At 37.1% G+C, this 17,346-nt stretch overlaps 1 protein-coding gene across 1 annotated transcript in view; it reads left to right on the top strand.

The window, feature by feature from the left end:
• LOC137613524 (neurexin-3b) overlaps positions 1–17,346 on the top strand; it is a 253,579-nt gene that overhangs the window by 49,759 nt on the left and 186,474 nt on the right. Inside the window, exons 4-6 of the mRNA XM_068342822.1 lie at positions 3,397–3,698; positions 5,123–5,167; positions 6,831–6,992. Of these exons, the coding sequence (XP_068198923.1) occupies positions 3,397–3,698; positions 5,123–5,167; positions 6,831–6,992 (509 nt within the window). The remainder of the gene's footprint in view (positions 1–3,396; positions 3,699–5,122; positions 5,168–6,830; positions 6,993–17,346) is intronic.

Here is a 17,346-nt window from a genome sequence, read left to right as displayed (position 1 = left end):
ACGTGTTGCTTTGCTGCTGAGCTTCACAGTTACATGTTTAGTAATAGCCTGATGTTTGAATGTACTGCTTGTGTTATGTCGCATTTGGCTAACCATCCTGATTTGACTGTTACTGTTACTACATTTTGGGTAGAAAAAGGAAAGAGAATTGAGGCAGACAAATGATCAGAAGAAACAAATATTTTCAGATGTTGTGAAATACTGTACATTGTGTGGGATGAAGCCACAGCTTTGAATGACTTGAATTTCTTGTGGGTGTCACAAAAACATGAATAGCTTAAGGAAGAACTTTCTACCATAATGTCTGGAACTTCGGGCTTGTTTATCTGCAAGTAGAGTAAACATGCATGAGATATGTTGGATGTTGGAAGAGACTGAGTTAATCTCAAGGAAGAGAAGTGTCAAGAAAAGTGTGAGTTGCCCAACCAGCATCTGTGTGTAGTGAGGCTTAAGAGCTTGTCAGTCAATATTTTCTTACAGGAATTACAAAGCCTCCTGTGTCTAATCCTATCACTAAATTCATCTACATTTCTTTTATGTGTCTTAAGTATTTGGCTCCCCACAGTGATTAAGAACAGTTTGACATCCTGTAGTGATCTTAAACAGGTTGAAAGTTGCAGGTTGAATCCTTGTCAGGTGAAAGTACTCTCAAATAGAAGGCCCTCGAGGTCATAGCTAGCTCAGACAGCTGGGTGTGCATGGCTAGGGTGAGCGGAAGAATATGGGAGATGGTAATGAAGGACCTAATTGCTTCCAGTGGATTTTGAAATCGAACCCCTACTCCCAGTGCGTGGGCCTGGCAACACGCAAATGGAATATTGATGACTTTGGTGAAAATAAGGGAAAATGACCCTGCTATATGATCGATTTGAAAGCCACAGATCCTTGCAGAACATGTCTCAACAGGCAATGCATTTCCCCTGGATTTTATGGATCCGTATACACTTACCAAGGGTTTAATATTGCTGAGGTGCACAAATATTGCAATATATCAATTTGCTTTCTCTATTATTCATAGCAACAATGTTATATTGATTTTCTTTACTGCTTCATAGCTACTTTTTAATTACATCACTCCAATTAATACACATATGAGAGTGAAACCATAAGCTGGTAACCTTCTATTTTAGTGTTAGTGAAGGTATTTATTGGAAAAATGTGATATAAATATGAAAATATGATATGAAAATATATGAAATATCAAGTTTTACAGGAAAGCTGGGTGTTGGTTACATGATTAAAAGAATTTGCTGGTCTTTTACTTGAGCAAATCTTATTTTAAGCTCCTCGAATGTGAAAATAATACAATGTTAATGATTAAAATCTCAAAGGTTAACAAAATCTCAAAGTTAACGCAAACATTGTGCAAAGACACAGTTGTTTTTTTAAAAAGAGCAAGCTTGTATTCTGTGAAGTTAGGACCTTTTTTACCACATAATAGTTTTTTTTCTGGTGGCACCTTTAGTAATAAAGTAACCCTGAATACTTTTCAATGCAGTTTTATATTCTGAGATAAATCATTACAGTACACAGGATAAACCTGGAGTCTGGTGAAAGGACACATGATCAAAAGTGAAGTGGATATGAGGCATCATTATACTTCATTGTAGAATTTTAAATCATAATATAGACCCCTTTTTTAAATAAATTATCCAAATTACTGCTGGATCAAAGGTATTTTCTCAGCAAACACATTTAAATGTTTTTGACCCATATTTGCCATAAGCTAGATGTAAGCGCCCTCCAGGCAAGATAAGATCTGCCAATGTCGATTTGGATTCGAAAATTGTATTGTTTCTAAAGAGGTGTTTGGCATCTACTGATGAAGTGAATTGAAAACAACTGAGCAATGGGATCCATTTAATTGAAAACCTTGTTGCCATTGTAACCAACTTTATTATCTAGGCTCAAATCAGTGTTTTAAAAAGCCTCAGAAACTGCCATTGGCTGATTTATGCAAAAAGCTATGGAGAAGCGTAGAAATGCCTATTACTTTTTTAACTTAAGATATTTACAATTTTTACATTTTATGTTTGATGTTCAAGATAATTGTGCAGCAAAAACATAATGCAGATATAAAAAGTAGTGGCTCCTTTGTACAGCTTACGCTTTTGCAATTTCCTAGATTAGATGCAAGCAATAACTGGAGATGGAGGGGGTTCTGCAATGTACTTTCTGCTACCTCTGTTGTGCTGTCTCAATGTTAATAATGGGTTTCTATTTATTCCCCTGGTGCATGGATGAGGGCTTTCACAGAGCCTTTGTTGTCTCTCATACCATTTCCTCTTGTCTCTGTGATGAGTACAGACATTAGTTTGGCTCCAAAAGGGAGTATCTCTCAATGACCAGAATCGGTACCCCATCATCCACACAGTCCTTGTCCAGTTTCCTTTTAGTTTCCATATTCACGTTCTTATTTATTTATTTATTTTGTATCTTTCTGGCAGCTCCACAGCATTGCTTCCTCATGTTTACATATAGCCTGATCCAAAACAACAAACTGAAGCGTTACAGCCTGCAGCCAGCATGCATTTATTTCTCATACCTCACATCTGTTTTCCTTCTTTAATAGGCTGCTTTTCCTCCCTTCTTTTTTGGCCCTTGTGACTTTTCCATGAAACTAAAAGAAAATGCTGGATACAAGTGAAATAAATTGATGTATAGAAAGAGGTATTGTTGGTAGGTAAACTGGTTTTATGAATTTGCTTAATGGTTAAACTTTGGACTCTTTGTACTATGTATAGAACTCATTTAGCCGCATCAAAGAATTAGTGCTGCCATTTCCAATCAACATACCACACAGGAACTTGACTGTGTGTCTGACCTTACTTATTACCTTGTTAGAAACAGGAGAAATGTCAATTATTTCATCAAGCATCATAAGGAAACACTACCCCACTGGTCTACAATTCCTTCCTTGTAGAAACTTTTCTTAGCAAATCAATTTTATTTTTCCTCTCTCATGCTTTCAATCCATCTTCCTCACTTTCTGTCTCACCTTACTGTTTTTCTGTGTCGAGAATGGGCTCAGGTGGTCACTTTTCCACATTGAAATGATAAAAATGGTAAAATCTGACCAAGTTTGATTTATGATCACCATTAGTAAGGAATAATATTCCATCATAAGTACTCTGTGTAGATGCTGTATGTGAAACCTAAACTCACAGTCATATATAGGGTTATATGGTCTGAAATGAATGATGGGATTATTGTAGTTGGAGTTATCATCAGCAATGTTCTTTTGTGCCTGTTTGCTTTATATAACCTAATCTACACCATAGTTCTCATGTTTACTGTGCATATTCCATGATTGATGTAATGACCAACAAAGTCCGGGCTCATTTCATGTTATAAACCTTCTACTATTTCATCATTTTTTTCCCTTTGTCATTTCAGCGAGGGAGGAGAATGTGGCCACCTTCCGTGGTTCAGAGTACTTCTGCTATGACTTGTCACAGAACCCCATCCAGAGCAGCAGCGATGAGATCACACTGTCCTTCAAGACCTGGCAGCGCAACGGCCTCCTCCTGCACACAGGGAAGTCTGCCGACTATGTCAACCTGGCGCTAAAGGATGGGGCCGTCTCTCTCGTCATCAATCTGGGTTCAGGGGCCTTTGAGGCCATCGTCGAGCCAGTCAATGGAAAATTCAATGACAACGCCTGGCACGACATCAAAGTGACACGCAACCTGAGACAGGTAATCAGGGTAGCAGTGATGGACAGAGTTTGGAGACAGGTGGACTTTTTTTTTTTTTTTGCTTTAGATTAGTTGCTTTGTAGAGCTTTGAGAGAACGTCGTAAAGATTGTCACCGTTTTCTGATTGGTTTTCATTCCATTGCCACAATTATGTTCCATTATTGAGACAGATGTCATTGTACCTTTGGATATCCTTGCAGCTACAATAATTATATTAATTTTATCCCATTGTTTAATGTCTTTTCTCCTCAGTGAAGTTAAACAAACACAGGACAAGGCAGTTTGTTAGTCTGTAAGGAATAGCTAAGAATACCACATTATTAATTACCTGTTTTTCACTTTCTGGAACTTGAATTGAATTTTCTGCTAATTCCATTTTCCTTCAGTTAACTCTATCATCTTGCTAGCAATAGTCTTGTACGCTTGAGTAGGATATAGGCTTACAATTAAAAGCTAGGGAATTAAAAGCTAAGTTTGCATTTGAGCCAGCAAATGATGCGGTATTTACAACTCAGATGTCTAATACAAAAAATACAGCTGTATCCAAGATATCAAACTTTTGTAAGATTTGTAACTTGACAGATATTGCTTACTATTTCCTTAATGTGGTGTAAAATGTATTGAGCCTAGAATGAATCAGCACTGTCTGCAGGAGTCTGTAGGAAGAGTAACAGCAGCATGACACTCGTGGATGTATTGATGTAGTACTAGCTGCAAAGAGGGGAGTTGTTATGCTTTGGTGGACCTTAGGTTTGTCTGCAGACAGGTGAGACGACATTTAGAATTGCTGTTAGAGCAGCAAAACAAGTAAGTGCTGATTTCCTGACCTTCTCTGACAGAAATCTTTCACACCACAGGTCAGTAAGTAGTGGTAGCTGAAAATCCCAATAGGCTAGCACATAGTTTAGGGCGTTATGATCTAGGAGTCAAGAGCTGCTTTCTGTCTTTCTTTCTTTCCTTTTTTCTTTCTTGCTTTCTCTTTCTTTATTCCTTTCTTTTTACAACTCTGTCTTTCTTTCACAGTCATTTTATTTCATCATTGAAAGTCACTCTTTGTTAGACCAGAAAAGCTAAACACTACAAGTTTTGTTGGGATTGAAGCCATCCTACACAAATCTTTATACAAAAAGTCCTTCATGTTGTAGTTGTTTTCTTTGTTTTTTCCTGCAGGACTTTGATTTGACTAGGATGATAAGGACACACTTTATTGTTGCCGAGAATCTCTGACAAACGATGTAGTGTTTTTTCACCACAACACTAACTCATCCATGATAAAAGCCATTTTTACTACTAACCAGTATCTAACCAACTAATGTACTAACTAACATCCTAATTCTTCATCATTTTTTTTCTGTCCATCCTTATTAACAACCTTTTTTGTTCACTATTCTTTTGATTTCCTTTCTTCCCCTTTTTCTGGAAAGCAATCAGGCATTGGACACGCTATGGTAAACAAACTACATTGTCTGGTAGATATCATTCTTATTGTCTTTTTTTTGGGTTTGCCGTGTGTCCCCTCCCCCTTTCTTCTTTTATTCGTTCTTTGAGTTCCATCCTAGACACTCTTATCAAAAAATGAGGAGATGGGTTTGTATTACCAGGCAATTCTTTCTTCGCTTCTTCTCAATTTCTTCCTTGACCTGCAACAACCTCCTTCTTTACCCCACAATCCCCATCCTGTTTTTTCACTTTGGCTTTTACTTTTTTTTATCTTTGTTTCTTCCACATTATTGTAGATTTCCAAGTAAAAAAAAAGAAAACAAAATAAAGGAAAAAAAAATATTCATTTGCCTTTGACAGGGCAATGTACTTTTTATTTTACTTTTTCACACTGAAGGTCCCCATTTTTTGTGAGGACTGTCGTCCAGAACTGACAGAAGCTTACCACAATCCCAAAGATGGTGACCTCAACACCGAGCCCTAAACGAGAAACTACCACAAAGTGGCAGCCCTCAACATTTATTGCGGGAGCTCTGACAGTTGTTTCAAACTCACAATGGCGCATGGCATGCCCACACTTCATTGACTTATTTCCATCCAAGCTCATAGAATCTCAACCTTTCACCCAAAATAACCACTAACACTCTAATTCCCCCACTCACCTTCCACCTATCACCATATCACTCACCTTGCCCTCTGTGTGTGTTTGTGGCATGCTGGTTGATGTGGTGTTTGTGTGTTTTTTCCTAACCTTGATCACCCTTACCCCTGGGCCCATATTCATAACATCTCTAAGAATATGCATTCTGGTCTAGGGTAAATGATTCAGGTCTGGTTCAGTGACAGTAAAATACAATCATGACACCAGAGGTAAACCTGATTGAAGATCCTCATAAGCCATTCTGAGAATTTATTTGAATATGGGCTCTAGTCCTGATTGTGCATGAGCCTCTGCACCCTGTGAGGCCTGCTTTGGCTTTGTATGGCACCATTGATCCACTTACTCCCTTACATGTCTAATTAATTGTGTTTACTTTGCCTTATGACAGTGATGACCTTTGTTTGCACATTGATGTTCTGTGTAAAGCCTCCCTTTGTTTTGCATGTGTGTGGGTATATAAATGTAGATATGTGCAAGAGAGTGGACGATGTGCAACTCATGGAGTTGAACCGAATGTATTGGCAAGTGTGATTCTCTGTGAGAGAGTGTCTTGTTTGTATGTGTGTCGGCGTGTGGTCACATACATGTGTACCGTATATGTGTGTGTCTGCAGTTACCAGATAAATCCCAAAACCTAAGACAAGTGCAATCAATTTGTCCTTGGTTTGAACTTTGTACTAACCCTTCCCCAACCTGAAGTTTCAGAACCAAACCTAGAATCCATTCTCTTATCCCCATCAAAGATAAAGAAAATATGCCTCTGCCATATTTTCTTTACCTGTCCTGTGATTCCTACGGCAAAAATTCCATCAACAATACCAAACGCTGTCTGGTCCAAAACGATCGCCTCAAGGTACCAAATGATTCTTTAAAATCGGTTAAATGAGAAAGCAACTTGCACTGTAGCACCTAAAGAAAAGATCAAATGGCTCATTTGCAGACCCCGGAAGGACATGTGTTTTATACACAGTACTCTTTCCAATCCCAGACTGTAATGGCTTGGCTTTGGCTATGTGTTACCCCCTCGACAGGTGACTATCTCCGTTGATGGGATCCTGACCACTACTGGCTACACCCAGGAAGACTACACCATGCTGGGCTCTGATGATTTTTTCTATGTGGGTGGGAGCCCCAGCACTGCTGACCTACCTGGATCTCCAGTTAGCAACAATTTCATGGGATGCCTGCGAGAGGTAAGAAGAACCTGGATAAATGCAACAGACATTACATGTTCCAGTGTTATACCACAATTATAATTTTCAACATTTTAGAGGTGCTGTTTTTAATAAATGTGCAAATGTTTACCTGGTGTTTACTTAGCCAGAGGAGCTGTTTGGTAATGGACACATATAATGACAAGCGCAAGGAAGGAGAAATGAGAAAAACAAAATTGTATTATCAATTAAAGCTGCTGAGTTGGCAGAAGAAGCATCCCACTTTAAATGCCCCCTCGTTTAATCTAATTCATAATACTTACTGCAGCCTGTGTGTGAGAAAATACCCCAAAATTGCTACTGTCACATGTAATTTGCAGCATCAGCTTGAGAGTGCCACTAAAATGTTTCCTTATAGGGCAGCAGTCCGAATGAAATATTTGCCTATGATGAAATACGAAAAAAGTGTTGCTGTTGTTAGGGGACATCTATAATGCACTTGCCAGCACTGTCAGCTGGTGGGCAAAGCCAAAAAATATATTAAATGTCTTGTTATTTACATTTTTCTCACCATTAGTTATTCTGCAGCTACAGTAGTAATTATAATAAGAAGAGGAATGGTTGCGCTCACATTGATTTCTGCAGTTAAGCAGCAGTTTCAGAAGTAGCACTATGTGTAATGTTAAAGGGGCTGCAAAAACTACACTCAATGTTATTATCAGCTTTTTAATTGTCTGTTTAAAATGTGCATTTTTAGTATAGTAATGGTTTGATCATATATGTCATTGTCTGTGAGAGACAGCTCTCAGTTTAAAAGGGAAAACCAATTCTTGTTAGACAATTGGAATGCTGTCAGGAAATACATCACTTCCAGAATTGTCTTCTTATTGCAGATACAGGTGTTATTGAAATGGCAATATGGTTGTTCTACCACAAATTCATCTTATTTTAGGCTATGAAAAAACACCTCAGCAATGGCTGATGGAGCAACACAAGGTGACAACAGGGAAAGTAGTTTTCAGCAACCGTGATGATCACAAGGATGTAGACTGTATCTCAAACATAGGTGAAAGCGATATTGTAGAACTGCTGCAATCAATTCTGACAGCTTCTCAGTTTTCTACAACAGACAGTAAAATCCATAGTGGACATGAATAACTCCTCTATGTTTCTATCCTTGAACATAAACTGTGACATGTTTGAGAATAGACCAGATATCACAAAAAGAATGTACTTTCTCTCATCAGAAACAGACACCAAAATAAAGCAGAGTTGGACTTTCCACAACTCCTTTTTATTATCAATTTAATGCTCCCAAAATGAACCAATTATTAACAATATTTAACCTAAATTAACAAATTAATTTTGTGTATTTTTTTAGCAATTAAAACAAATGTTACATTATCAATGAAAATATTTCTGTTACATCTCAGTAAAACACAAAAAACGAAGTAAGAGTTCTGTCATGAATAATATTACTAACCTTATAAATACAATTATTTTACTGTGACTCTCCAATGAAATGAACTATTTAAATTATCATAGTGATATGTGATTTCTATCTTAAACACTAAACCTCTTAAACTTAAGATGTTGTTTTCTTCTTTTAAGTGCGTTACTTAAAAGACAAAATAGTTGCAAATGAAAAACCTTTTAAATTGGTTAAAAATTCTGAGTTCAATGAACGCCTGCACTCTGCATATTTAAAACTGCTTAGTTGTTTGTTTCTATTAACTCCTGTGCCTGCTTTGTGTGCCTCTATCAGTTCTACAACAGAAATTCCTCAATCAGTACCAACAAGATTTAATGAGCTCTTCTTTGCTCTGTGCACGACCCGTCCGAACTATTTTCTTGACATCAGTGTTGCAGTTTAATGAACACACGGTCAAACAAACAATTGGCATTTAAAGCGGCCTCTGCAGATGTAGAAAAAATGTTCTCCCATGTGGATTTTTTTTTCACATTGAGAATATTAATGGTAACCCAATAATCATAGTAACAATAGTGGGGTCAACATTTCAACGTTAATACACAACCTGTTACAAGCTGGCCCTTATCTTCTTTGTGTTTCCTTATCATTGAGAGCTTCTCAATTTTGTCAAGAGCAGTTATTCTAGTGATGTCCTGCCAAACTGTGTTTAGCATCTTCAAACATGTTTGAAGTTTGATTGAGATAATCTAGCTTCAATCTTAATAGTCTGTTAATTTGTTGGAGAATTCATACAAACAAAACCACACCTGTGAAGCGAAAGTCGCCATGCACTGCTTTATGTTTCCAGTGAAGTGCTCAGGCTACAGCTCCATTATTCTGTCAGCTAATGCTCTTGTAGGCCATCTCTTTCAGCTGACATACAGTATATAATGCACACATTTCTAGCATATACATGGACTGTTACCTGAAGTTATAAATAGATAGATAACATATCCCAGGCTTTCACTCATTAATGACCAACCTCTGTTTTGTCTGAGGAAAATGGCTGAGGTGAATATTATATTTGTGTTGGTTGTTTTCATCGAGCACAAAAAGTGTTCAAATGTACTTAATAAACAGAGCTGTCTCATTGAAATTGTTTGTGTTATTAAAAAATACTGATAGAGAAAATATTTTAATGATGTGCAGCTACTAGTATAGCAGCTTCTGATGAACATTCTCCTTGTGGCATTGCTTCAAGCCATACTATATTTGTTCTTTTGCAAGTTTGAAGGATTTTTATTTTATTTTATGAGCAACAAAGACAAAAAAGATCATGCAAATGATGACACAAAGGCGTGTATATGTATGTATAGTGTACATTTGTGGAAAGATTTGTTGACTCGCAGTTTTTGACAACCATGAGAAGTAGCCAAGCATAATGCATGAAACATGAATGAGCACATCGGTCAAGGCTTCAAGCAGTTGGAGGCCTGGATTGATTTATAGGTAGAATTTCTATATGTGAACTCATTTGGTTGTGTAACTTGGATTGTGTGTCAGAAAAAAAGCTACTGGATCCACCATGCTTAACTGCTACTATTTTGAAAATGTTACAAGTTGAATCAAATATTTGCTAAGTAAGCAAATATTGATTTATCTTCGAGCATAAACATATATTAACACATGACCAGCCAAACTACACTGGTTAGTCAATACCAAGTGGTTGGGCAAGGAAAGGTTGGGGAGGTAATGTGGCTACTTCTATGAATGTTGATGCTCATGGTTTATTAATTAATTCCCAATGGAATGCTGAACAAAGTTTCTCCTGAGCCTCCTGTACTCTGATCCAGTACAATAACAATATTCATAAATATAGTTGAACATTTATATATATATATATATATATATATATATATATATATATATATATATATATATATATATATATATATATATGGTTCAGAAAGTCCCTGATTTGTTTGAATGTTTCTGTATGTTTTGCCGCATGAATGCGAGCAACTTTAATCGATTGAATGTTCCACCCGGACCCTGCCAAAGCAACTTAACTTTGCACATAGCCTCACATGTTCATTGCTCTTTTCTTCCAATTTAAATGCCTTTTATATCACTTTAATTATATTATACCAGCAGTAACCCATGGAAATTCCACAATAAAACAATAATATCAGACTTGTTTTTTTTTTCTTTTTTTCTTCTTTGCTTGAGTTAGCTCTGGTCTTATATTATATTATATTATATTATATTATATTATATTATATTATATTATATTATATTATATTATATTATATTATATTATATTATATTATATTATATTATCCATCCATCCATTTTCTTCCGCTTAATCCATCGCAGCAGGTCATAGGGAGCTGGAGCCTATCCCAGCTGGCATAGAGCAGGAGCTGGGGGACACTCCAGGCACGACGCCAGTGCACCGCGGAGCCACACACAAAGACAGACTTATACTGTATTAGCTTCGGTCTTCACATTTGTCCATATCTCTCACTTACGGAGCTGTTTTGGCTTCGTCAAACATAGCGGTTTATATTCTTTGATTGTGATGGACCTCACGTTGTTGTGTGGGGAACACCAATGCTTTATTCACTAGGACAGAAGTCACAAAGCCGTAGTCTACCTGAATGGCTTGACTGTAACGCCAAAGAGGCCTTTGTCTTCGTTTTCGTCTGTCCCACACACACGGAGCCGTTACGTCTTCGTTGGACGTAGCAGTTTGTTTTCTTGTGACAGCGGAGATAAAAAAGAAAACAAAGTCTGATAGTAGTATTTAATTGTGGAATTTCCACGGGTTCCCGCTAGTTATATTATATTAGAGAACAGACAGACAGATAGATGGATACAAAAGTTAGAGTTAATGTTAGCTATAGTAAAAGCACATAGACAACATTGCTTATGCTACCAACCAGAAAAAAAAAAAAAAAAAAGTTTCCTGCAGCTTGATATGTGTTCTAGGTGTTACCATTAATGAGCACATTTTTATCACTACGCATTTGCCAAGAAACAGGATTGAGATGTCTAAAATTTTGATGTGAGTATAGCTCATAATAATTTAAGGTTAACAACATTTGCTTATGCTTGCAACCATAAAAAAAACCATGTTTTAGATAAAACACGTTCTAGATAAAAGCCTTATCTAGAATGTGATTTTGTGTTGACTTTGTGTTTGTCATTTTCTTTAATGGACTCAGTTGTTTTTCCATTATTACCTGAATGCATCTACTTGGTGAAACAGATTCTTTATTTGTTGTGGCTAACAAAGGACGATATTTTTCTTTGTGACATGAATTAGCCAAATGTTTCTGCGAAAAATTTTGGCCAAGGCAGGCTGTAAGTGAGGCTTATAGAAAATTATATTTTTTAAAGTATATATTGACACATAAATTGATGGTTTACAGTTTACTGGCCATTTGATGATTTTTCACCTTGACAATAATGCAGAAACAGTCATTTCTAGTGTTGTCTCTTAAAATGTGACTAATTTGGTCCAAGATCTTGAAAGTGATTCAATATATGATCGTGAAGTGGTAGTGTTGTATATGAAATACAGTATGATGCCACAACTGTGAAACCTTCTTCAAACTTCTCATGACAGAGTATGTGAGCTCCCCTTCATGCTTCCATTCATTCATACTGTAACACCTCCTTTGTTGAATGAAGTCCAACTGTAAGTCTGTTTCTTTGCTCCCTTATGCATGCTTTTTTTACTTCTACATCTACTCCCTTTGCATCATTGGTTTTGTTTTTCCTTAATCTCTCTTACTCTCCTACACCACATTTTCTCCTTCATGCCCCTCCACCTCTTGCTTTGGATTCAATTTTCCCAGATAATGAGGGAATGATTCAGTTGGCCCATTGCTCTGATCAGAGTGCAACAGTATTTCTGCTTGACTGTGTGTGCAACAGCTACAGCAGCTTCAAATGTTTCTGAAGCTCCTGATACATATTTCTCTCTGTTCACCATAAGATAAATAAAAAGTGCATCACTTAGACTTTACACACAATCAGATCGAAGCTTGTGTTTCTTTAGTGAACAATGCATCCCTTTCTCTTTTGTCTGACAGCTAAAGAGAAACTGCTTGCTAACATCACAACTCTGTCTCTCTCGCTGTCTCTGTGTCTTCCCTTCTGTCATCTTCTGCAGCAAGCTTCATAGATGTCATGTGTCCACAACACACAAAACACATGCATGTGATACCTATGTTTGTGTTTCGTCAATATGGGCTGCAGCAAGTCATGTGTCTGAGGGAGAGTGGTCAGCTGCCTAGTCACGCCCTGGTTAGCTTATTGCTTGCAGTGCCACACATCCATTTCCTTCTGCTGACCCTCCCCATCAATCAACTCATTTACCATAGCAGATCCTCCTTCCGGTGTCACAGGGCACCAGGAGGCAGGAGAATAGGTGTTGCAAATGCATGAGATGAAAAATGTAAATGTAAAATGATGAGAGGTAAAGGTGAGGTGAATGTCAGTGAGATATAGAATGACAAGAAAATGATAAGTAAGTGAGAAGAACGGAAGGGAAGCAAGAGACCAATAGTTGACATTTTACAGGGACATTGCTGTCACTGGAATTGTGTTGGTGCATCACAATATGTAAAGTCCTTACTAGTTTCCCCCTCAAACACTAAAGCAAATGTCAACCTGTCCTTTAACTACATCCTTTTTTTTCAATGTCCTCTTAATGGGTCTATCAGTGATGGATGGATAACCTCAGACTTTAATGAAACACCATTCACTGTTGCATCCCTCTAATCTAAGACAGTAGACATTGTTTACAAATTGCATCATTATCTATTTATGTCCGTAAATGTGGTCACCCAAAAAACAAATGTTACCACAAAAATAAAGCTTTTTTTAAAACCCAGTGGCCCAGGGAAAACTGTTAGCCCAATGATACCACATCAGATTAGTACTTTTTTCACTGTCGACAAATAATTGTGTGGGCAGTGCAGCAAACAACACAGACCTCAAATCATGTATTTGCCTTTTGATGCAGAAGTTCACATCTCCTCGCCTTAGACTAAATGGCCTTGCTGCAATAACACTGCAATATAATAATTGTGGCGCTTAACAGATGATAACGTTATAATGCCAGGCCTCATTACACAATAGTCATGCAATTATGACTTTTGCCAGAAACCCTGCAACCAACTTGCTCACTCGTGCAATGTTTCCCGCCATGTCAAATATACCTAATAAATAAAAGCCTGTATTAAAAGTAATTACTGCTGTTGTTTCTTGTAATGGGATAGTTCAGATTTACTTGTCTACTAAACATACTGTAAAGCTCAGGATAAAGACTGAGGACAGAGGGCATTGCAAGCCTTGCTTTACTCATAGATGAAAAGTGTGGTGCAATTCCCTTGAATTTTATCTACAAACATGTTATATAGTGCTTTTTGTTCATCTGTGTATTAATGGAAAATGAAACTACATCATGGTATTCTAGCACTATGTCAATTTGTGGTTTAATACCTGCCCTTTAGAGCAACTGCAAAGTACCAAATTCAATCATTCATCTTATTTTATCAAGCTGTATTCCATACAGTGCCACATTCAACTATTTTACTTCTCATATCTTGTGAAATACATTTACTGCAAACAAATTATTTTCTTCAATATTAAGTTGATATTTTTGGTCACGGTTTTCACATGTCACTCCTTGCATTGCCTCCAAATTCATACTTAGCCCAAAATTAGATGAAAAGAAATGCCAGGCACCACATGTAGGGATGGTTGTTAAGATTGGGCTACAACTGACTGCCGGCTGGCTGGCTGAATGCATCGCATTGCTCTGTGTGTGTGACACAGAGCAATGCGCTCTACATATGTTTCAGAAATTTGCAGTTACAGTATGTTTTGCTCAAAGTTTGTTTTTAACTAAAAGCAAACAGTACATTCACGGTTAGGTTTGTCTTTGTCCATATTGTGTCTACAAAAGAGTGAGATGTGTTCACATCTCAAAAACCATTGAACAGAATTTAGCAGCGTTTCATTTAAAAAAAAATGTTGGGGATATTTGAACTTAATTTTGATGACAGTTTTGCTTATATTTATCCTATGATAGAGATTCTATTCCATTCACACATTCACAAATTCACTTTTTCCAGTTGCCAAGGCATCTTTGTCCTTGGGCACAACTCTTTTTGACACCTTTTTAGGAGCATTATAAACAAAACCTATCATCTTCTATTTTATTATGTCTGGGGCCAAAGTCTTAGAGTTAAGCTTCTCAACTTCATAAGATAAGAACAAAACAGTCTGGCCACTAAAATAAACTAGGAAAGAAGACTATACAATAATAATTTTCTTTTCCTTTATTTGGATAAAATAACTTTTAAGTATAAATTCATTATTAAAGTTATTGTGATGTAAATACAAGCAAGTAATTATTATTTAATCTTCTATATCTTTGTCAATACGTTCTTCCCCTCATTCATTGTCTCTTCTCAACATTGACAGATGTGTTCATTTGTGTTTGTAAGTGTGTGTGTGTGTGTGTGTGTGTGTGTGTGTGTGTGTGTGTGTGTGTGTGTGTGTGTGTGTGTGTGTGTGTGTGTGTGTGTGTGTGTGTGTGTGTGTGTGTGTGTGTTTGTATTTATTTGAGAAAGTACAGATCTCTTTATCACTTTTTTAAAGTTTATATGTGTGTATGCGTGTATGTTTGTGTATCAATCATTTGCTGGAATTAACTTCCTTCTTCATTAACACCGAAGCTGAATCATCGCCTGACAGCAGCTGTGGCCAGGGCCAAGAGGTCGTGAGCACTGATCTGAAGTAGATTAGGGAGGAGTCTGTGTATGTGTGTGTGTATGTGTGTGTGTGTGTGTGTGTGTGTGTGTGTGTGTGTGTGTGTGTGTGTGTGTGTGTGTGTGAGTGTGATTTTGTATGCATACCTCCATGCCTCCATCATCTACCCTCACCTCACCCTTGCCAGGGCCCAATCAATACACCATCCTGCCGAGGAGGCGGAGGATCTGGGTTTTATGGAGTCGTTACCGTCCCCTGTGCCTGCATTATGAATGGGCCCCATAAGAATGTTGATAGGGAGAAGGATAGCGTAGCAAAACACAGCCATAAGAAACGGGAAGATGAGGTACACAGAGCCGCAGTAGTCAGTTCCCCTTTTATAACACCATTTTGATTACTTTATCGATTGGCCTGCAGCAGAACGGACAAAATCATAACCTGAAAACAGAGCAAGTACTTGTTGACTGTGAGGTCTGTTCAACACAGAATAAATTTGCTGTTCTTGTAAGAGATTATAAAAACTCTTGCCTGTCAAACAAAATCTGATTGAGATGCTCGTGACACATCAACAGCCTGTTGCGGTTCTGATGGAGACCTCAGAGATTTGGAGGAATTGGTTACTCCATATTTGTCTTGAAAACTCTTGTCACATGTGACTAAATGACAGAGATGAGTGCCATGGAACTGAGCAGTCTGAGTAATTTCCATCAAAGAATATTAGCAATGTTGGAAAATAATTTTCCAAATGTGGAACATTAATACTTTTTTTCTCTTTTCATGTCAAGTTCAGTTTGTTCTCTTGCCCATGAGTTGTCCAAATGCTCAAATACAAATGCATTTGGGCTCTTGCTGTGTTTTCAAAAACTTCAATAACCATCATTCAAGGTGCAAGAATTCTGGCAGCTGAGACTTGTCTGTGAAATATAACTTTAAAATCATTTTGGTTTTTCATTTCAAGGGCAGACAGTAAAGCTGTTTGCTTTCAAATCAAAATGCAAAATGAAACACATCACAGAGCCACATTTTCTCTCAAACCTAGGGTGTAGCTGATAATAACATGCAGACAAAAAGAACAAACAGAATTTGTAGTCAGGCTTGCATGATGGGACTCATCGTTTGAAATGTTGTAGAAGAAATAAAATGATTAATTTGTTAATCAACTGGATGAAGTATGGAAGGAGGAATCGTTATTTTTGATTTGTGATTTACATTCTCTACTTTCAGTATATTAACTGTAAGCATTAACTTCATATGTTTCCCTTTCTGTTTCCAAAATGTGAAAATGTGATTTTGAGTGTTTACTCAACCAAACAGACAACCAAAAAATAAAATCAAAAAAGCCACCTCTGGCTTCGGGACATTATGATATTTGTTTAAGGAAGTAAATAAATCATTGTTACTGCAGCAGCACAACATGGAACACCACAATGTGTCTAATTTTCCTAAAATCTGTCAGACATCTGTACAACATTCAGAATCAAATTGCATTATATTGTATAATCAACCAATTGAAAAAATTCTTGTCATTTCATCTTCTCCAAAAATATCAGTTTTAGGAATGTATTTAAGAATATAATAAAATCATCTGCTTCATTACACCATTTTATTCCATGAACCTCCACTAGAGCTTCAGGTTTTGAGACTAAAAAAAACCGATCATGGATAATGAGAGACTGAGCAATCTGCCTGTAATACAGTGATGGAAACCTCCACCCTGTACAAACCTCTCCTGCTAGTTGGACACTCTTAGGTTTCTGGCTGAACATCCAATTTAAAACTTTTTGGTTTTTTTAAATTTATATTAAGCACTTCAAGAATGGAAGTTTAAATTTTAGAATATTCCCTCCTTTTTTTTTATCACTAATTAATGACTGGGTCAGACAGATGCCATATGTGAAGTAGATGCCAGAACAAATGATTAATTGATGACTCAATCAAATAATGATATTCATGAATTATCAAAACATTACTTTCAAATTCTGTCCCACTGTAACTCATTTTTATTTAGCCTGAATTTCCTGTTCAAAGGAAAATATTCCATTAGAGTAGTGTGGTGTTTTAACAGTAGATTTAGCGCTTGGCAAAGTGTGTAATAAGTATTTTGTTTTGTGGAAAATTGGGGAGAATAAGTGTGGCTAGTCACTTCACTGACAGATGCGACCACCACACCATTCAACATTCACACTGACGCCA

This window comes from Antennarius striatus, chromosome 19, assembly GCF_040054535.1.
Source record: "Antennarius striatus isolate MH-2024 chromosome 19, ASM4005453v1, whole genome shotgun sequence".
NCBI lineage: Eukaryota > Metazoa > Chordata > Actinopteri > Lophiiformes > Antennariidae > Antennarius > Antennarius striatus.
The sequence above is the reverse complement of the archived record's forward strand: the minus strand, read 5'-3'. Positions and strand labels throughout refer to the sequence as shown.